Source organism: Crotalus tigris, unplaced genomic scaffold (genome assembly GCF_016545835.1).
Source record: "Crotalus tigris isolate CLP2741 ecotype Arizona unplaced genomic scaffold, ASM1654583v1 scf7180000019004.2909048, whole genome shotgun sequence".
NCBI classification, from domain to species: domain Eukaryota; kingdom Metazoa; phylum Chordata; class Lepidosauria; order Squamata; family Viperidae; genus Crotalus; species Crotalus tigris.
Genome location: NW_024097319.1, coordinates 1,336,051 through 1,357,879, shown reverse-complemented (window position 1 = coordinate 1,357,879; position 21,829 = coordinate 1,336,051). Strand labels below are relative to the sequence as shown.

Genomic DNA, 21,829 nt, shown 5'->3' with positions numbered 1-21,829 from the left:
GCTTCCATAGAAATATCTACATTACTGTTCACAATATACAATAACTTTTGGTTCTTGTTCCTTTCTTCCCCTGTTCCCTCTACTCCCACTCATTAAAATCTCATGTCCAAAAGGTTTGTGCCTGCCATGGATGTAATTGATTGGAACAATAGCTTTGTAGTAATTATAGAATGGACATATAAATTTGTAGATGCAATTGTCAATGGTTGGTCAATAAGCCTAAGCCATTGGAGTGTGGGGAAAGTATAAGACAGCCAAAAAGCAGACATCATCAACTGGTGCACAAAGTTTACTGGTGGGCAAAAACCTTTGGCAGGCAGAAAAAGAGCAATAGCCCAGACTGCTCTAGAAACAGAGCATGAGGCTGGCTCAGAAGGCCATTTTATAGTGGGTCTAATAGTCTTATGCAAATAGACCTCTGATCATAGTCTTCAGTTTATCCATGCCAGTGTTTCTCAACCTTGGCAATTGGAACTTTAATTTGGCTGGTTGGGGAATTTTTGAAGTCCACACTGTCTTATGCCTAAAGATATTTACCATATAGTAGGCTGTATTATATTATCCTTGTCATCTTCTCATCTTCTCATCTTTCTCACCTCTTATTTCCTACTACCTTCTCCTATTTGTATATTATGATTTATCAATTGTTTGTATCTTATGATTTACGATCTATGACTTATCACTTTGTTGTTTGTATGTACAATGAGAGTTAATGCACCGGAGACAAATTCCTTGTGTGCCCAATCACACTTGGTCAATTAAAGAATTCTATCCTATCTTCCAGCTGCCAAGATTGAGAAACATTGATCTATGCTGTTCCAGTAAGCAGCAGCAGCAACAATTGCTAATGTTTGGCAGACTCCACCACAGTTTCTTCACTTCAAAGGGGTTAAATGATGAAAGCAAAACAAAACAAACATAGCAGACAAAGACAAAGGCTTTCAGCAAAGACCGGATTGTGTATTTTGAATTCAAGGCTGAAATCTGGTCCACCGTCAGATTTCAGAGTCTATGAAAGTGTCCCCCAGTTAAAACGGTCCCAGTAAGTTCCTTACATTATTTTTAAGCAATAATTAAACGTTTTTTGTGATACCCTCTTTACACTTTTAATTGGCTGACTTAAAGATGTACTGGTCCTTGCAAGAATAGCATCAGGTGCCATTTTTAGGTTTATTGACATCAATACTGAAAGATAGTAAATTAGGTAGCCAACTGGCTGTTGCTTTCCATCTGGAAATCTACCTTGGTTTTTATTAAGATTTTTGAAAAAATACGAAAAAAAAAAAGCCGTATCTCCCCGTCGGGGAATCGAACCCCGGTCTCCCGCGTGACAGGCGGGGATACTTACCACTATACTAACGAGGAATTACTAAGCAAAAGGTCGCTTTCTCTCCTTTTAAATTGCTTTCCTCGAAGTTTCGCACTTGTAATAGGTTAATAGGTTATTTGATCAATATCCAGAAACTCTTTGGCTTTTGTGCATCATGGGAGTAGCAGTCTATTTCCCGAAGTTGCATGAGCTCTGGACCTCGTAAAGAACTATAACTCCCAGAGTCCTCCTTGAGCCTACCCACAATGAGGTGGGACCCTCAGCCCACAAGGCGGTCCTAGGACTTTCTTAAGTAGCGAGCGTCGCCCGAAGCCGCCCAGTGTGTAGTTGTGTGTTGGAGCTATGGTTGATGTAGACCCGAGTTCCTTCGCTGCTCCTGATGCCTGCCGCACTCACCATCTCTACTTGTGCTGCCGCGTTGACTTCGAGAGCCGATCGCTACGGGGCACCGCGGCCCTCACCGTGCGGTCGGAACAGGATAACCCGAGTTCCCTGGTAACGTCGGTCCTTCCGTGAGGGCGCTGGGGGCTCGAATTGGGGGTGGGTGAGTGAAAGGTTCTCTCGCTTTGTTGGGCTTCAGCATTCAGAATGCCCCGGGAATTCGGAGTTCTAAAGTGAAACAAAAGGAAGGGAAATAAAGGACGACTCCCAATCCCCTCGTACTTAATTCTCTTCTTGATATACCGGGAAGGGATCTTGAGTGATCGCTGATAAAGAGATTTTGCTCCTTAAGTAAGCATGCATTGGAGTGATTCGATGTAAGATTGGCTTCTATTTTAAGCAATTGAACTAAAATAATTTCCTTACATGGGGGGTACATGGTGTCACTGCTGCTTATTGTGTAAATGTAAAGCAGTCCTTTGATCCTGTTTAGTAAAAGAGGGTTGTGGAGGAGGTAAGATGACCATGCATGGTGGCTCACACACAATACCATTAAAGGATAATATAAAAATGAATATTGTGAATGTGCTGAGCTAGCACTAATAAAATTTTAGATCTTCTTGGAAGTTGCATTTTATCTCCCTGATAGCAGATGTTGTGCTTGCAAAAGCATAATCCTTCCAGGACTTTCTGCTAGGTCGAAGTATAGTTCTTAATGGAGAAATGGGGGTGGGGGGGTTTGACCCTCCTCCTCCTGTGCGGAATAGCCTTATTCTCTATGGAGAATTGGGTAGGTCTTTTTCTATGCTGGAAACAAAATTCCTCTCCATTTTTCTTGGAACAGACTGACAGTTTCTGAGAGAAGCATAGCACAAAACCGTAGGAAATGCAAAAATACAAACACATTCACCACTATTGCATACAGACACATTTAGATTCTATATAAAATGCTGACTGCTAGATTCTATAGAAAATGCTGACTTTTCTTCCAAAATGTGACACTCAGCCCAGAAAAATGTTTGGTATTTTGCCCAAAATAGAGTTTCCAGAGAACTTTTTGTATTGTGAAAGTATGTTCCTCTTTGCAGTTTCCCTTACATTACAATTTTTGAAATTTCACTAATTAAATGTTTTATTCTCTTTTTATATAAAAAAAGGAAAAAATGGGCCAGAGAGGAGGAATGGTTAAGCAGCCTTATAACAAAGGCTTATACCAGTCTTAAGACTTGAGCTGACCTAACATTGCATACATCTGGGTTTTTTTTAAAAAAAAAAAATGGAGAAATATACAGTAATGGAGTATTTTGAACTATCTTCTATGCTAAAATAAATACTTTAGTAAGAATACTTTAATAAGTAAAAATTAAGTATCATTTCATTTTTATTAGAACATTTATTTGTTATGGTAACTCAGCTTTATTTAACAGGTTTTGGACACCAAAGACCTAACAATACAGAAAGTGGTTGTTAACAATCAAGTGGCTCAATTCGTTCTTGGACAACAACACAGCTTCAAAGGAACACCGCTTGAAATCACATTTCCATTCCACTTGAGGAAGTATGCAATTTTAATCTTCATAGTAAAGTTATCTTGCTAATAGCTTGATCTTAGGACTTGGGTCATTATATATGACACTGCCCTTGCTGAATAAATGATTGTAGTGGTATAATACTTCAGTCTTATAACTGCTGAGAGCCAGTTTGGTGTTGTGGTTAAGGCACCAGGTTAGAAAGCAGGAGAGTGTGAGCTCTAGTAATGTCTTAACCATAAAAGCCGGCTGGGTGACTTTGAACCAGTCATACATTTTCAGCCCAACCAACCACCCGGCATGGTTGCTGTGGGAAAAATAGGAAGAGGGTATATTACATATGTTTGCTGCCTTGAGTTATTTATAAAAATAATAAAGGTGGGGCAAAAATGAGTAAAATAATTATAGTACTGTAAATATTATTGTCAAGGTGAGGCACAAGATTATATGTTATATTTAACAGTCTTATAATTATTAAAATCTCCAAGACATTCTTGGCTTTCTATTCCACAATCCTCTCTCTTCATTTTACAGTCTAGCACATGTTTCCAAAGACTTTACAGTACTTTTGATGTTTTATTAGGAGCAAATTTTTCTTCATTCAAAAAAAAAAAAACCTACTAGGGTAATCCTACAGCGAGATAGGCAGCAGATTTAACAAATAAATAAAAACCAAGTTTCTAGAAATAAAGCTTGAAACATCTTTTGAAAAGTAGAAAAGGAAAAGACAAATCTATAAAAGTTTTTGAAAAGCAATTCACTTTAAAATTATAGATTGGGAGGTAAAAGAACAGACTTAAAAGACTGCTTTCTGAAAACTGGGCTGGTTCCCTGCTTCTAAGACAGAAAGCAATGGAGGAAAAAACCTCCAAAATCAGCAGCAGGGTGAATAATATCAGGAGGAATGCACTGCTGGACAAATTCATCAGTTTTTCTTCCAGTTTTAAAGTCAGGGAAACTTGGTCTCTGAACACCACCCATTTGCTAATTATTCCTATTTGTCCTTAGTAACCCTGCTGCAGACGAATAGAATGAAAAAAGTCTTCAACCTCACCCTCTAAAGAAATCTGGCACATCATGCCAGAATAAAGCTGTGCCACCAGAGAGATGGTGGTGCATGTCCAGAATCTTTTCATTATTGTTAAAACATTTACTTGTTATGGTACCTCAATTTATTTAACAGATTTTGTACACCAAAAACCTAACAATACAGAAAGTGCATTGCAGCTAATTAGAACATACTCTAGAAAGACTTAGAGTCCTCAGAAACTGTCAATCTGGTGATTTCTGGAGCATGTTTTCTTCTTTAATCCAAAAAGTACTATGAATTAAAATCAACCTTGCAGGTGAACGCTATAAGAATAATGCATCAAGAGTAAGTTAAAGTCTAGCACATTGTACATTGTGGCTCTTTGCACATATATTCGGTAAAACGAAGTGCTCACATTCTCTTGTTTGTCAATAACCATTAAAATATTTTGGATATCGGTTCTAAAAATGTCTTGGGGATCTGATGATATAAGATTAAACTTGGTATTGGACAGGTTCATTTTATTGTGCATATGGAGTTTTCTTAGACTATTACTTTGTGTATGGACCATTTAGGTCTTTCAACAGATATTCATCTTTGTTACAGTTGAGGTGTGAGGGATGATTTAGGAAAGTCTAAGTGATATTCCCAGTTTAAATATTTGAATATTTGCAGGGGCCAAGATGTGGTTGTGGAGATCTCTTTTGAAACTTCTCCAAGGTCTTCAGCACTCCAGTGGTTTACTCCAGAGCAGACATCAGGAAAAAGACATCCATTTCTTTTTAGTCAGTGCCAGGTGAGTACGTTGCTTTAGCAATATATCTCATAAGTAAATACTACTGATCTTACTGTGTGATAAGCCTAAGAATGCCTTATTTCTTAAAAGTTCATACAATATGTTATTAATGCATCCTAATATACAGTAGATGGCCTGTTGAGGGTGAAGGCATACTTGTCCTACTTAGTTTAGTGGTTGGTTTAACATACCTAGATGGATTCTATGGCTTTATATATGTTGTCTTAAATTATAAATGTACACATCCTGATTTGTATATATATTATACAACTTCGGATTGGACACTTCACAGCACAGTCATTTTGGAGACTGCTTATAACTCAGGTGTATACAAATGTTGGCATGCATTTTTGTGATTTTACTGAGCTACTTTCCATGTGCCAGCCAAATTTCAGATTGCCTAAGAACATAAAGTTTAGAAAGGAGTCTACTGAATGAGATGCAATAAACTGTAGATGTGTAATTGAGTTGAGGACATGAGCCTGAATGAATTGTGACTGGATATGATTATGCAAGAATTGGATACTATGCTGGCACTGTAATATAGAATAAACACTTTACAGGTAGTCCTCAGGTTACAGAAGCAACTAGAACTATATTTTTCATTGCTAAGCAATGCAATTGTAAAGTGCAAAGTCATGTGACCATAGCACTTAACTGCAGCAGTTCCAGTAGTCCTTTTTTTAAATGGATATGTTTTATATTGTTTTTAAATTAACAAAAATAAAGCAAAAGGAACAAAACACAATTATCAAAAAAAGACAGAAAAATAAGATATAAAGCATAATAAAGTTTCATATTGTTAGACTTATATATTGTTGTTAATTATCTAATGCAAACATTCAAATATGCGTGTAAACTATATGATGACACTAATATGGCTATCTTGCTTTTTTTTAACCTATAAACTTTGTAGTTCTGGGAGTTCTGGTTGCTGTCTCAATAAGCAAAGACTTTATGTTATTGTGACTTCCAATTTCCCAGTAGCTTCCCCAATGACTTTGCTTGTGGGAAGTCAGCAGGGAATTTTGTAAATTGTAATCATGTGACAGCAGAGATGCCATGACAGCTGGAACTCCAAGGACCTGATTTTAAATTCCATTCATTGGGTGGTATCATAACTTTGAACAGTCACTGAATGAATAGTTGTAACCCAAGGACTACCTGCAGTATTAGCAGTACCCTTAGTGGCTTGCTGCACTATCTATACAAAAACTAATATGTGCCCTTTTCTCTTCATTAGGCTACTCATTGCAGAGCTCTTCTCCCCTGTCAAGATACTCCCTCTGTAAAGTTAACATATTATGCAGAGGTAAGTAATAGTGCTCTTCAGTGCTGAAAGGGTGCTTTGGAGAACAAGGGTTTATGAAACTGTCCATGGTTCTTTGAAGCATCCGGATCTTTTCTCTGGATCATGTGGCAGCTGCAGAGATCAACTGTTTGATCCTGGGCAAAGATGTGGCTTCATATTTCTGTATACGCTGAAGCATCTTCTTTTTAATTATTCCCCAAGATTCTAGTAGATAAGCACTTCATGTTGCAGAAATGCCTTTCTTTTGTACTAGGTTGGCTCGACAGAATTGGTATATTGTATGTTTCAAAATTGCGTAGATTCTGCCAGATAGACTTACAGTATTTGAGGAAATAAATAAACACTGAAAATATTCAAATGGTCCCTGTTAGTCTTGGCAGGTACCAAATTTTAACCTTCTGTTTCTAAAGTCTGAATAGTTACTTTGCTGTACGTTACTTATGTGGTTGAGACCAGCGTTTCTCATTCTCGGCAACTTTAAGATCTTAAAGATCCATTTCACCTATGGTAAAATGTTGGCTGGGGAAATTTTGGGAGTTAAAGTCCATAGGTCTTAAAGATTCTGAGATAGAGAAAGACTGGTTTAGATCCAAGTTTGCTACGAGACAGTATTTTGATTTGAAGAATGAACAAATCAACCACAACATTAAAAAAAAGTTGTGGTAAGAGCTTAGAAAAGGAGAAGAGGAACTAAAAAGTGCTGGAGGTGCATTAAATGGTATAAAAACTCAAAAATGATGTTATTATCAGATAATTTGTTCTTCAAATTATCCTGTTGATAATTTGTTTCCTGCATTGCAAATTACATAAAGGATTACCTCTATGAAAGTCTGTAATATGTTGGCCCTGCCCGTTATTGGAGTTAAAAATTTCCAGTGTTCTGTAGTTTTAAAGAGATAAGCTTTAAAGCAGTGCATACCAATTTTTTTCCTTTATTACCAAAATTGCTTATCAGAAAGTCCTGATTTAAATATCCCTGTTGTAATTAACTAATGGGTTCATGTGACATACCGAAAGAAAAACACTTTTACCCAATTTTGGGTAATTTATTCAAGTCTGAAAAGTGAGTTTTAAAGAAAAATAAACAGCACAATTAAATGGCAGTATTGTTTGCATTTTGCATGAACATTTTTGAGTATATGTGCTCAAGGATGAGTAGGGAATTTATACCAAATGGCCTAATATTAATAAAAGAGAACAAAAGAAGACAATTTCTTAGTTATTTGACAAGTAATAAAAGTTACACATAAATATGTCAGTCAACAAATCATTATATCAACAAGACACCTCAAACGTCACTTAAATTATTCAGCTCTCTAACAGTTGAAAGCCCAATATTACACATTGTCATGTTTGCTCCTTTTGATTAAAGTTATCATGTATTAACATTTGCCAGGCCCCAAGATTTAAAAGCCTCAAGGTTTAAAGATAGCAACTAGCACCTGATTAGCTCTAAGAAAAACATTGCAATCAGTGCATCCCTAGCAGGTATGATATAACAGACCAGTACTGTGATTGGCCAGTAAGCACACAAATTGCTGAACTAAGTGAAGTTTTCAAGTGGTTTTCAAAGGCAACCCATGCAGAGCAAATTACAGTAATCTAATAAGGAGATAAAAGCCAGTTTGGTGTAGTGGTTATCAGTCTAGAAACTGGGAGACTGTGAGTTCTAATCCTACCTTAGTTAGATGATAGTATCCAGTTCCGTATTGTGTCACATCTAGAGTACTAGCCAAAGCTGGTCAAAGGCTCTCTTAGTTCTAGTCAAAAAACATCCCCAGACTTTGCACCTGGGAATCATAAATAGTATAGTCCTAAAATTGACATGTTTCTAAATTAATAGTCACTCTGCTTGCCTGAGATGAAATTGAGTTTGAGACTGTTTTTCTGTATCCTGATCCAGCAGCTTTCATGCATAAGGACTTCTACTACATCTGCCTCTAGTTCAGTGGTTCTCAACCTGTGGGTTGGGACCCCATTTGGGGTCAAACGACCATTTCACGGGGGTCGCCAAACAACGCAGTCCGCCATTTTTTTCCCCTTTTCCTTAGCTGTGCTACTCCCTTTTATTCTATTGGCTTTTGAAAGCCAATAGAATAGACTCTCTTGAATAGAAAGAGAGGAATTGTCCAGGCTGTCTCTGCCCTGCTGAGCCCGCCAAAAGTCCCATTCTGCAAACGGTGCTGCACCAGTTGGGTAGTCCTCGACTTACGACCAGTTGAGTAGTCCTCGACTTATGACCGGTTGGGGGTCGTGGCATTAAAAAGGTTGAGAACCACTGTTCTAGTTCAAGGGATAAAGTACAACTGGGTATCATTAGCATATTGATGATAGTGCATCTCAAATTATAGATGACCTTTCTTAGCATATTCATGTAAATATCAAATGGTATAGGTGAAACAAGCCCTGGAGCACTCTATAACAGATGGATGAAGGACCCAACCTTCTCCCTGTACCACCATTGACTGAAACATCTTTCAAATAGAAAGCAGAACTACTGTTACATAATACCAACTCTCAGACCTTGCAAGCAGTTCAGACAATGCTGTGGTTAACATTGAAAGCCATTGAGAAATCCTGAAAGATGAGAATCATTGTGTTTCTTTCTCTGAATCCCTTCTCAGATCATCCACAAAGAATGTGAGCGAAATGGGCGATTCCTAAAATAGATTAGATTAGATTAGATAATCAGTCCTAACAGAAGTCAAGTGTGAAACCAGACTACTATAGGTACAGATAATCAGTTTCCCCCAGCACTCTCTGTAATTGCAATTCCACTGTTTTCTTGCTACATTTGCTATATTTCTACCCATTTGGCAAGACATTCCATCCCTCAATATACATACAGTATAGATTTTAATGTATGAGAGAACTACAATTGGCCAAGATTTACCCTTGTATAAAGGACTTCTATATATGTCAAACCTTTATGTGTACATGCTAAATGTATGGAAGATACATTTTTAGGATTTGTATACTGGAACGGCTCTTTTCATTTTTTGTAATGGTTACACATAAAATAATTTATTTGAATTAAAGTTGCATACTTAGTTTTCTTGTTAAATGCTAGACATGAACTGAAACATTTAGTGATATATAATTGAGGTACCTATTTATATCTAATCTTGCTTCAATGAACTGTTGAGCTCAAAACATAGCAAGACTTGGGAACATCTGGGAGGAGAGAGGAGCATATACATAACGCATAACAGAAGAGCAGGTTTCTGTGTTGTGTTGTTGCAAATTTAGCATTTTAATTAAAAGGAAAAGTGTTATCATACTGAATAGAAATTACAGACATGTTTTGTATTTAACCAGATATCTGTTCCAAGTGAGCTGGTTGCTCTCATGAGTGCCAAAAGAGATGGAGACTTGCTTGATCCAGAAGACCAAACTAGAAAGATATTTCGTTTCATTCAAAATGTAAGATTGTCTACATGACATATTGTATCATACTATATGAATGACTTGTCTTCAGCAAACAGCCTTCTAAATTTAAGCTGTCAAACATATAGGTCTGTAATAATTATCTCTTTGTTTTCTAAGAAGTAACTTATTTCTTTTCTTCCTCTGCATTAGGTTCCAATACCTAGTTATCTGGTTGCTTTAGTGGTTGGCGCATTGGAAAGCAGGTAATACGGTTGAATGCTGGTTTGGGGGGGGGGCAGGCATCCTACGTCCTCAGATGCTGTTTGTAGCTCTTGATCCCTGGAAAAAAAGGTTGCCTGATTTCTCTGCTGGATACATCTCAGGCAATGAACTTGTACCCACCAGCCACCTGGTTACCAGTTCAGCTGTCTGTGATGAATCAATTTTCATTTTCTCATTGCAAATGGCAGCAGGGAACTATCAATACCAATAAGAGGCATTCACATGCACAAGGGCTAGAGGTGAGAGAGAAGGTGAGGCATACGCCTATTCTTTTCGCGGTGATCAATACATGAGTGGAAGATTAGTCAAGAAACAGTCTAGCCTATTAGGAACAAAAATAACTGAAACAATTACCTAGCAACTGTTGCATTTCAATGTTATTCATTGCAACTAATTTGTTCTAGTTAATGCAATTTAATATTACCTTGCATAGTAATGAAATATGAACAGTATTCTTCATTTATCTAACTGAATTTTGTTCTCCAGAGTAATTGGCCCTAGAACTTTGGTATGGGCTGAAAAGGAACTGGTGGACAAATCAGCTTATGAATTTGGTGAGGTGGGTGACTTGCATAGTGATAATAGCTATATATGGTTGTGTATTTATTTGTTTTCTGCATAATCACATGTTCAAACATTAAACACTGGTTTGCTCATTCTTATTTCAGACTGAAGCCATGCTGAAAATAGCAGAAGATCTGGCAGGTCCTTATGTCTGGGGTCAATATGACTTGCTGGTGTTGCCCCCATCATTCCCATATGGTGGTATGGAGAATCCCTGCCTCACTTTTGTAACTCCTACTTTATTAGTAAGTTTGACTTTATTATGGATTGCATCTCCTAGAACAAAATACTGAATCACTTTGACCCCATTTCATTGGTGGAATTTTCACATTGTCTTGTCTTTTGATAAGGCATTTTACTGCCTTTCTTGTCACAGTTGTTAAGTGAATCACTGCAGTTGTTAAGTTAGTAGCGTGGTTGTAAAGTGAACCTGGCTTTCCCCTTGCTTGTCAAAAGGTCGCAAAAGATGATCGCATGACCCTGGGACACTGCAGTTGTCATAAACATGAGTCAGTTGCCAAGTATTTGAATTTTGATGATGTGACTTGGGGATTCTGCAATGCTTGTAAATGTGAAAAACATTCATAACTCATTTTTTTTCAGTGCCGTTCTAACTTCCAATAGTTTCTAAATAAACTGTTGTAAGTTGAGGACTACCTGTAGACTATTTTTTTTTTTGTCCAAATTAGACCGTAATATTGTAGGACTTACTTGTCTGGTATGAATTTAGAGACTTAATTACCCAGGGTTTTTTTGTTTCTGCAGGCTGGCGATAGATCACTATCCAATGTAAGTATAAATCTAGATTTACTCACAGTATGAAATCTAAATGGCTTGAATCTTACATAAATAGCTTCAGATAATAGAAATTATTATCTATTTAGTTTAAAATTATTCAGTACACATATTAATAAGAAATATGGCAAAGTTTTTTATTCTGTAGAATTTCATATAGAAATTTACAACTGAAATACATTTAGGAATTTTAGGAGATTGTATGGGCATTGGAAAAACATAAGTTCTCCCTCTTCTGGCTGCATCCAGTGGATGGCGTTCTTCTTCATGTAATTCTGTACTCAGTGCCATAGACTAGTAAAAGTAAAAGAAACTGCAATTTTGCTTCCATTTGTTGTCTCTTTGAGTTAAAGAAGTCACAATACGTTTTTATATATTTCAGGTTATTGCACATGAAATTTCTCATAGCTGGACAGGAAATTTGGTGACAAACAAGACTTGGGAACATTTTTGGTAGGTGAAATCTAAATATTTGAATTGTTTTTGTTTGTTTAAGGGTCTGTCAAGAGAAATACTTATTTATCTGCTTCATATTTTAGGCTAAATGAGGGGCATACCGTTTATCTAGAACGCAGAATTGGTGGTCGGCTGTTTGGAGAACAGTTCAGGCACTTCCAGGCTCTAGGAGGCTGGCGAGAGTTACAAAACACAGTAAGTGAATTATTTGTTTATGGAGTATTTAAATGTACAATACTACTCCCTTGACACAGGAGTCTGGATAACTAACAAATAATAGCATAGATAACACAAATCCACCTAAAAACAGTTAAAACTTCCCAAGCATCTTGGGGAATTCAATACATGTATCAAACAGAACACATAAGCTGGTGTCTGTGGGAGAAGAACAAGTCTTTAGCATCTTATGAAAGGCCAGCAATCCTGAGTCATATGAATCTTCCAGGTAATCTGAAGATAAGCATAATAATAATAGGAACATGCAGAATTCCAGAAATTGTCTTCAGAAAACCCAACCATAGCACTTGCTTGCAATACCTAAAGCAGTTGTCTCCTTTCCTGGGATTGTGTATCAGACAGCCATATGATTTGGGAAAACCTGGTTTAAAATGTGGAAGAGATATGCTTTGTTTATTTGCATGCCCTGACCTCTTTTCGAGGCTAAAAAATGAAATGTTGCCTGATTAAATAATGGCATTTATTTTGTATTAAAATGCATTGAACTGTACTGGTAGTCCTCAATTTACAATAGTTCATTTAGTAACTGTTCAAAATTACAATAGAACTGGAAAAGGTGACTTATGACCATTTTTCACACTTAACAACTGTTGCAGCATCTCCATGATCATGTGATCAAAATGCAGATACTTTACAACTAAACTAACTCATATTTATGACAGTTGCATTGTCATGGGGTTGTGTTATCACCTTTTGTTTCTGACAAGCAAAGTCAATGGGGGAGTCAGATTCACTTAATGTCTCTAAATTAAGTCTCTAACTTAATGACTGCAGTGATTCATTTAACAAATGTGGCAAGAAAGGTCATAAAATGGGGCAAAACTCACTTAACAAATATCTCCCTTAGCAACAGAAATTTTGGGAAATTGTGGTCATATGTTGAGGACTACCTGTATTAATAAGGATATTTTAAGTATTAAATAGCATTTCTTTTAGCATTTAAAGTATGTGGATCTGACTTCAGGAAACAGAACTATACTGTCTCTCCCCAAACTGACATTTAATTTTTGAAAATGTTTGTTTTATTGCCCCCTATTTCTTGGCATTTTCAATATTCAGAGTGACAAAAAATACAGGTAAATTAAATCTATAAAGCAGCAACATAAGAAATATATAAAACCAGTTTAAGAATTCTTTATCAAACAGAATATTAAAACAAGACAAAGATGTGTGGAACTTAATTCAAAAAAGACTAATAATCAAACATTTTCTGATTAGGAAGTTCCATTATATGGGCATTATTGTTGGAGCTGTGTTCTCATGTCCTGCTACTGAAATCCACCTTCAAAGTGGCAGTTTAAGGAACAAGAGTCAGATTTTGGACATTGCAAACTTCCTTGTGTTAGGCAGGAAAGCTTTCAAGATTTTCTTGTATTATTTGAGGTTTTACTGATAACAGCCAGCACTATTTTGGCTGGTATTGGGGAAATGAGCTAGATGTCAATGCAATAAAAAGAAAGTGTATTTTGAGGAACAAAATCTAAAATCATTTTAGTTAAAACATTTTAAGCTTATACAAGTTCCCTCATTCTTTAAAAATACTCTATGTCTGATCTAGGTATGGGCAGGGTAGATGTAACAGTGCCCAAAGCTTCATGAGCAGGAAAAGAACCTGATTGATTGATAGATTTTATTCAATTTTTATAGTTGCTCATTTCACATATCCAACTCTAGGCAGCTCACAACAATTAAAAACAATAGCAAGAACAATAAAGATGTAAATAATAACAGCATACAACTATAATAAAAATTACTGTCAGAAACTCAGACACAAAACAGTTAAATGCAAGCAATACAACTGATTGAGCAAAACCACTGAAGACACCGCTTGTACTGGTACCTTAAGTATAGAGGCACAGCAATGTCTTCAGGGCCTTTTTAAATGCCAGAAGAATAAAGATCAATCCATGGGAATTATTTTTATTTATTTATTAATTTTTTATCCTGTCTTGAGATAGTTTTCCTAACTGTTTTCTAGATTAATACCCTTGGAAGCACAAATCAGGTGACTAATTTGATCCCTAGTCTGAAGGAGGTAGACCCTGATGTTGCATATTCTTCTGTTCCATATGAGAAAGGCTTTGCTTTACTGCTTCATCTGGAACAGCTTCTTGGTGGACCAGGTATTAATTTATTTTAAAATTATATGACTTTCTTTAACTTAGACATTTTACTATTGATTAATATATGTCATACTCTCACAGATGTCTTCATTGGCTTCTTGAGGGCATACATCCAACAGTTTGCGTATAGGAGTATAGTGACTGAAGAATGGAAGAATTTCCTCTACTCCTATTTCAAGGATAAGGTTTGGTGCTTATAATTCAAGATTTTACTTACAGTTTAAACTAAAATAATGGAATGGATTGAAATTAAACTGTTTTTACACAGTTCTTTCAATAAACTGTCTTGTTTTCATTTTATTTATTCAATTTGTATAGGTGCCCATCTCAAAACAGTGACTATTATTATTTTTCACCTAGCAGCCACTTGAGTGATTTTTTAGTCTTTTAAACTCAACTACAGTTTAATTTATGATCTGTTCAGACATTCTTTCCAAAAGATTTCCTTACCTAAACAGAGAAACAGAATGACCATGGTTGAGCAAAAACAAAACAACAACAACAACAAAAAAAAACAACGGGAGCAGGAGTAACTTACGACTTTCAGCCATCTTTCCTATTGAGTTTCCTTGTGTAAGACTGATAGAAAGCACTGGAAAACTCTCTCCCTTCCTCCACCTTCTACTTCTCTCTTCCTTTCTTCCCTATTTGAAGAGAGAAACAGAAAACTCCCTCCCTCCCTTCCTCCCTCCTTCCCTTGCTTGAAGGCAGCTAAGTGCTTGCTTCTGGATAGATGAGGGAGTGAGGGACTGCACAAGTGGCTGGGAAACTGTTATAGAACGTTGAAAATGAGGATTACATTACTGCAGCAGCCTCAAAGCTCTGAAGCTGCCATAACTTTTCCAAACTGCATTTCTTTGGAGTTATGGGTCCCAGCATTCTGTATGTTAGCCCATTTGAGATACTATGGATGAAAAGGTTTTATCCTAAAATGCCCCATTTCACCCATTTAAAAGTTACAGACACAAGAGTTTTAGTAGTATATATATTGGCAATGAATTTATTAAAGCAGGGTCATCCTATGACCTGTAGGTCATTTTGAAGGAATGTGGAAAAATTTGACTGTGAGATCAGAATAGCACTGATTTTGAAGAAATATGTTTATGTGCATAAAATGTATCTTACTTAGATATTTAGGCCTGCATGCATCTAGCAAAGCCAACCCATATGTTAGTTGTTAATGAATAAATTGTATTATATTCATTATGAGTGAAATCTGACAATCTGAAGACTAGATGATTTCTTACATATTCAATTGCATTTAATTTGTTTTTGTGACTTATTTTAAAAAGTGGGTATGTTACATTGATATGAGTTCAAAACAATTTTGGTTCACTGCCCATATTTTGGCTAATGGGATAAGTCATTTTTTTCTAGGTTGATGTTCTTAACAAAGTTGACTGGAATGCATGGATGCATACTCCTGGTATGCCACCACTAAAACCTGAGTAAGAATATTCCTCTAGTATTTCTCCCCATCTCTTTGTTATACATAAAGTTTTAAGCTGTATTTTTAAAGCTATTGCTTAATAAGATGTTTGCTTTTTAAATCTACATTATCTGTTCTGGATCTTTTGTTTATTAGTTGATATGAAAATTTAGTTGATTGCTAGGTAAATATGGGACACATTATTTTTTTACATGATCCAAATCTATATATAGATTTGTATAAAAATAACAAATTATTAAAAATCAAGATTATTTAAAAATCAAGATTATCAAATAGCTATAAAATATTTTTGAACTATTTTAAAGTCTACATATCTGTAAGCAAAGTTCTTTATATTACACAATCTGTTACAATGCATGTAGAATTTTAGATGTGCCAAAAATAAAAATGTAACTTCATGCAGATGGACATGCATGCATACTTTTACATTTGTAAACAAATCCTGTTCTTTTTTCCCATCCTCAGATATGATACTACACTATCAAATGCTTGTGTTGTCTTGAGCCAAAAATGGATCAAAGTGAGTCTTCTAATGCAAAGAATGTTTTATGTTTGTCAGGTATTATTTTAGTGTTCCACTTTGCATTGATTTCCACTTTCATAGTGTACAATTTAATACAAGGTCATTAACAACTTGCCTTTTTACTGAAATATTGTTTCATTAACTGTTGTCTTAGACCAGACATGTCAAACACAAGGCCTGGGGGCCACATGTGGCCCGCGAAGTGGTTTCATGTGGCCCGCCAAGCCATCCTGGAAACAGTGAGGGAATGGCCCTTGGCCCTGCCCAGGCTGGCCAGGAGCTAATGTACAATTTTGTGGTGGCCATCTATGCTGAAATGCAATCAGTCTTGGCTCCACAAGGCTGTCTGGAAACAGCAAGGGACCGGCCCTTGCCGCGTTGGCCTTGCCCCCTGGTGCATGCTGGGGAGGTGTCACCCTTTGTGAGGAATGAAGAAATGGACCATGCCTTGGCGCTTGCCCTGGTCCCACCCCCTTCTGCCAGAGACCCTCAGATCTGTCCCACTCCTGCCCAGGCCCCCACAGGCACCCTTGATGGGAACGATGTACAGCTGGCCATGTCCACCCAGTAGGCCACACCCACTCCATCCACACCCACCCAGTAGGCTGCACCCCCCCACCCCCCCAATCCCCCCAAGGGCAACCGCAATGCTGATGCGGCCTCCAATGAAATTGAGTTTGACACACCTGTCTTAGACTGTTTTGAACATTATCTCTTCATATTTTTTTTCTTGGTGATAGTATGGTATGTGACAGACATTGCATGGATATACTCAATAGAAATATGTACTTGCTGTAATTCTATGATATAAAGTTGTTCATAATTATGTGAAAGCAAAGCTTTAATTTTCATTTTTGCAATTGGAGTAAATTACACATTCAGTAGGAAGTATATTCTAATCTTGATTTTGAAGATATTTGTTATCTTTATAATTCTGTAAGTATGTAAGACAAGAATATTTCTTGTCTTAAAAGAAAATGGAAGTCCTCGGTGTTTGATCCTTATTTACCAAAGTGAGGTTTGGTAAATAAAATCCTTCTGTATGTAGGTCCTGGTATTTTAGAAACTATGACCTGCTTTGTACATCCCTGCCCTGGGTGTATTTCACATTTCTTCCCAATTTGGCTTTCTTTAGGCCACTGAAAGTGATCTTGGTCCTTTCAGCTCAGCTGATATAAAAGAGATGTCTTCTCACCAACTGATTGAGTTCCTTGCACTCTTGCTGTTGGAGGTAAATTGTTGCTAGTCATTTGTCATTTAAACATATATGTGTTCAGCCAGACATTGAAAGGAAGGATTTTTTTCAAAGAATATGGCATAAACCTTGCAGGTTGAGACAATATTTCATTAATTTGGAAAATTGAATGTTTATTCAAATTGTTTGGCCACCCATCTCATCTAAATGATTCTGGGAAAGGTCACAACAGGTAAAAAGTTAAAAACTAATATACAAAACATAAATTATCAACAATCATTTAAAAAAACAGAAAATCACGATCAGCAGCAGAATTCATTCTACATCAGCTCAACATAGCTCATGTCTTCAAGGCCTTCCTAAAGGCTGGTAGGGTCAGGCCAGTGTAGGCCTTTATCGGTCATAAGCAGCACCTTATGAAGTTGGACTCGGAATCAGTACCATTCACAGAGCTGAGGAGTAATGTGCACTATTTGAGGAAAACCCAGGCCAATATATTCTGTACCAGCTGCAATTTCCAGATGCTCTTCAAGGGCAGCCCCATATATATAGCACAGTACAGTAACCCATTGAAGCGATGATCAAGGTATGAGTGATTAGAGCTCTGGTTCAGGAACAGGGGTGAGTAGCGCACAACATGGGTTGCACAATGTTATTTTTTTTTATTATGCCAATGTATAAATAGTGGGAAATGAAAGCTCAATGTGATATTCTTTCATTCACAAACATGCGGAATGATTAACTCAGGCAAACCTTTCATTCAAATGTTTCATGTTTGCTTCTTCCTTATTTGTGTAAGCATAAAGCAAGGATTTACATTACAAATTAACCAATTATTTTTTTTTAATATACTAGATGTTAGTTTAGAAGGGCTCTAGTTATGCTAGATAACTATCAGAAGAAGCAAAGCTAAGGGACTTGCCTTAGAAATAGATTGGATGCCAAAAGAAACATTGCTAGGAATTGGTTAACTTCCTTATTTCTATTTAATGAATATAGATCAAAGGTAAAATGAAGTTATATAATATTACTATTATCTGCTCTGAACTGCACTTTTCTGTAATAGAGTGAGTGAATTTCCATAAAAACTGCTTAGAAACTGGCATCGTTACTTAGAACTAAAGATATGTGATTGTGATTTTGTTCCCCTTTCCTTTTCCTCCTTGTCTGTCTTTCTCTTTCCCACATACACACACTGTTTCAAAATTCGTAGAACCCTCTTCCAGTGAGCCACGTGAGACGAATGCAGGAAATCTATGACTTCAATGCAACAAACAATTCAGAAATCAGATTCAGGTTGGTTGAAAATGTAGAAATTAATATATTGAAATGATTGCAAATCAGGTTTTTCTACTTAGTCCTATTGCATGCACTCCTAAATCTCACATGATGGAGATTGGAAATTATACATGGAAACAAATTCATAGAATTAAGCAGCTGTTCAAGAATGTGTGTATGAGAGGATCATACCCTCGGAATTTTGAAGAAGGTGAAAGATGATACTTTTGTTTTGTACTTCTCTGTTAGGCTCCTTTAAATAATGGATTATATCTAATAAAACCAGTTGCTTAGTTTGAAACCTAAGTTTGCAGACTTAATATATTAACAACAAACATTGTTAAACTGTTAAGCTTTTGGCTAAATAAGCCATTATTATATCAGGACTATATTTTTTCTTTGTTTCATCCTCATGACTTCAGTGCTTTGTTTCCAGTCTCTTCAATTCAAAATTTAATCAGTTGGCATTAAACCACAATTTCCTGTTCAACAAGCAAAGAGAGTTTTAAAGAAATCAAAATGAGAGGAAAAGGGAAGGGAGTGACCTACTGGGCCTGACAGTCAGTCCATAATCACCTACATGTGTTAAGCCAAGAAGGTTACATTGCAATTTTCCTTAAAATTGTCTAATCTGTAGAGGGTGCTGCCAAATTTTAAAATGCTAAATAGTCTATTTGATTAATTGTTGTCTGTATGTTATATGTCTTGCAGATTTGTTCACTTGTCCACGATGCACTGAAAAGCTATGTCAGATTGATTTGATGCATGTTATAGAATAGAGCAAATTGACATGTTTTTTTAAAAAAAGCCTGAGAAGTTGAAAGCAGATGTCCAGTGTGTGATAAAGCTTTAGGATATAAAAAATTAAAAAATATGACTATGAAAGGAATATCTTGCCAAGACAGCTTGTGCATTTTGTGTGCAATGCACTTCTATTAAACTCTACTGCTAGAGGCAAATTATTATTTTTAATAGCTTTTCTTATGCACCAGTTAAATTTGTTTAATAACTGGATATCTGAAAAAGATTAATTATATGAGTAACTATTCTTAATTTGCTTAGTGGTTCAATTTAGGGACAGCATATTGTAGAACCTGGATTATTATATTTGTTATATATTAAAAGGATTTATATATATATTAAAAATTGTTAAGTGGTTTATAGTAATACAAATGAATACAATAAAAAGGAAAATGAACTTCATTTCGCTACCTTTCAGATGGCTTCGCCTCTGCATTCAAGCCAAGTGGGAAGATGCCATCCCTCTAGCTCTAAAGATGGCTACTGAACAAGGCCGCATGAAATTTACTCGCCCACTATTCAAGTAAGATAAATGTCAAAATGTTTTAGCCGTTTTCCTAATCATTGACTTATATTTCATTAATTTTTTTTTACTTTTTCAAAATCACCAGTACCATAAGGAAAATGCAGATATACAGTTAACTTATTAACCATATTACTGTGGGATTTGTAGTAGTTTCTGTTTAGTCTATTTCTTTTTCTTTCATATATGAAACAATACAAATTTCACAACCTGGATGTTGAAGGAGCAAGAATTAACAACCTTTTTTATGAAGCTGGCATCACGGTTTTATAATGTTATTTTAAAACTTAAATAAAGAATAGCAGTTATCATAAGACCAGAGCAGAACACAAATCTTGTTAAATTTGGTGTGAGATTTTGGCTTATTGTTGTTACTGGAGATTAATGAATATCATGTTGTTAATCTCATTTGATTGAAGCTAGCAGTCTAACAGTCAGAGCAATCTTCTATATAATGAGGCATTTGGAAAATATTGGATGGTTTACACTAGCTGAGGCCTTGTTTAGTTTTATCTATCACTCCACTTTGGAGTTTTTAAAGTAGCAGATGGTATATATTTTACATAAATAATGTAAATTATTTATATTAGGCAAAATGTAATTAGGTAAGTTCTAAAACAGGTTCATGCAAATCTGCTCCTATTTATCATGCAGAACTTTTCTCAAAACTCCAAATAGTTGGAGTAGATAAATTATGTGATCCTATTTAGTTCAGACTACAGGTTTTTTTATGTAGAGCACTGATGAAAACAAAAGCACTAAAACATTTTTTTTGTTATGTGGAATTTTTTATAGGGATCTCTATAAATTCGAAAAATCACGTGACCAAGCCATCAGTGCTTTCCAGCAGCACAAACTAGCTATGCATCCAGTGACTGCAATGTTGGTATCCAAAGATCTGGGCCTAGAGGGACAAACAGCCTAACCTCTGCAAGAGTTCACAGTGCTGACCCTGTATAAGAGAATTTTGCTATTTTCCACCCTATTGCTAAAAAATACAAATTAAATCATGGTAGATCTCATTTGCTTTCTTATTTCATGCTCTGAACCTGGAACAAAGAAGCTCTTTCTAGATTTTCTAGAGTTTGCACTTGTGTTACATGCACATTCTGCAGAACTGGAAGAAAAACTCCCCTATATTTTTCTACATTTTGCTACACTAGTTGTACTTTTACCACAACAAATATAGGGACTAATGAACTTTATTGAATCATATTAATCATAGCTTTTTGAGTTCTTCTACCTGCAGTCTATTTTTATTTTGGTATACTTAATAACACAATCATTGACTTCATCAGAAAATTGAAATAAACAATGAACAGATGAATCTCTGGCTTATACTCTTTCTTTAACAATGCTGGTATAGCTTTCATGTCTGATTCATGAGTCAAATCTTTGTCTTTAAAATATAAGGACAGAAATAATTAACTGGTTTATTTTAATTTATAAGATTTATATGGTACGGTGACTTGCTATGATGGCTCTGGGTGAAGTACAAGGACTAAAACACAAAGACTATGGCACATAACATTCTAGATAAAACAACTACCTCATTCATCTAGAAATGCAATAGAGCTTATCTAACCACCTGACTCAAACACTTGGGGCAACAGCTAGGCTGAGAAAGGCTAACAGAGTCAGGGCCATCTGAATCTTCAGAGGGATGCTGTTTTGTAGGACAAGTACCACAAGTAGTCCTCAACTTACAACAGTTTGTTTAGCGACTGTTCGAAGTTACAACTGCATTGAAAAAAATGACCGTTCTTCACACTTATGGCTATTGAAGCATCCCCATGGTCACATGATCAAAATTCAGATGCTTGGCAAGTAGTTCATATTTTTGAGGGCTGCAGCA

The 21,829-nt window shown here is 36.1% G+C and overlaps 1 protein-coding gene and 1 non-coding gene across 2 annotated transcripts; one reads left to right on the top strand and one right to left on the bottom strand.

Annotated features, from left to right (window-relative positions):
- Nucleotides 1-1,293: 1,293 nt before the first annotated feature.
- Nucleotides 1,294-1,365, bottom strand: TRNAD-GUC. The gene has a single exon. It is a non-coding gene; the product is annotated as a tRNA-Asp (tRNA).
- A 222-nt stretch (nt 1,366-1,587) lies between these two features.
- On the top strand, nt 1,588-21,301 carry LTA4H (leukotriene A4 hydrolase). The gene is made up of 19 exons (XM_039358193.1): nt 1,588-1,825; nt 3,139-3,269; nt 4,946-5,066; nt 6,310-6,378; nt 9,697-9,801; nt 9,958-10,010; nt 10,516-10,588; nt 10,698-10,838; nt 11,359-11,382; nt 11,771-11,841; nt 11,928-12,039; nt 14,060-14,204; nt 14,286-14,389; nt 15,582-15,652; nt 16,120-16,174; nt 17,313-17,408; nt 18,586-18,668; nt 19,870-19,974; nt 20,770-21,301. The coding sequence occupies exons 1-19, from the start codon at nt 1,673-1,675 to the stop codon at nt 20,897-20,899; spliced, it is 1,842 nt and encodes a 613-aa protein (XP_039214127.1). The 5' UTR covers nt 1,588-1,672; the 3' UTR covers nt 20,900-21,301.
- Nucleotides 21,302-21,829: the final 528 nt, after the last annotated feature.

Excerpts from the sequence above, each read along its gene's own strand:
- LTA4H (XM_039358193.1), top strand. The coding sequence starts at position 1,673 with ATGGTTGATGTAGACCCGAGTTCCTTCGCTGCTCCTGATGCCTGCCGC. Across the intron at positions 14,205-14,285 it reads ACAGCTTCTTGGTGGACCAG|ATGTCTTCATTGGCTTCTTG; the intron begins GTATTAATTTAT and ends ATACTCTCACAG. Across the intron at positions 14,390-15,581 it reads ACTCCTATTTCAAGGATAAG|GTTGATGTTCTTAACAAAGT; the intron begins GTTTGGTGCTTA and ends ATTTTTTTCTAG.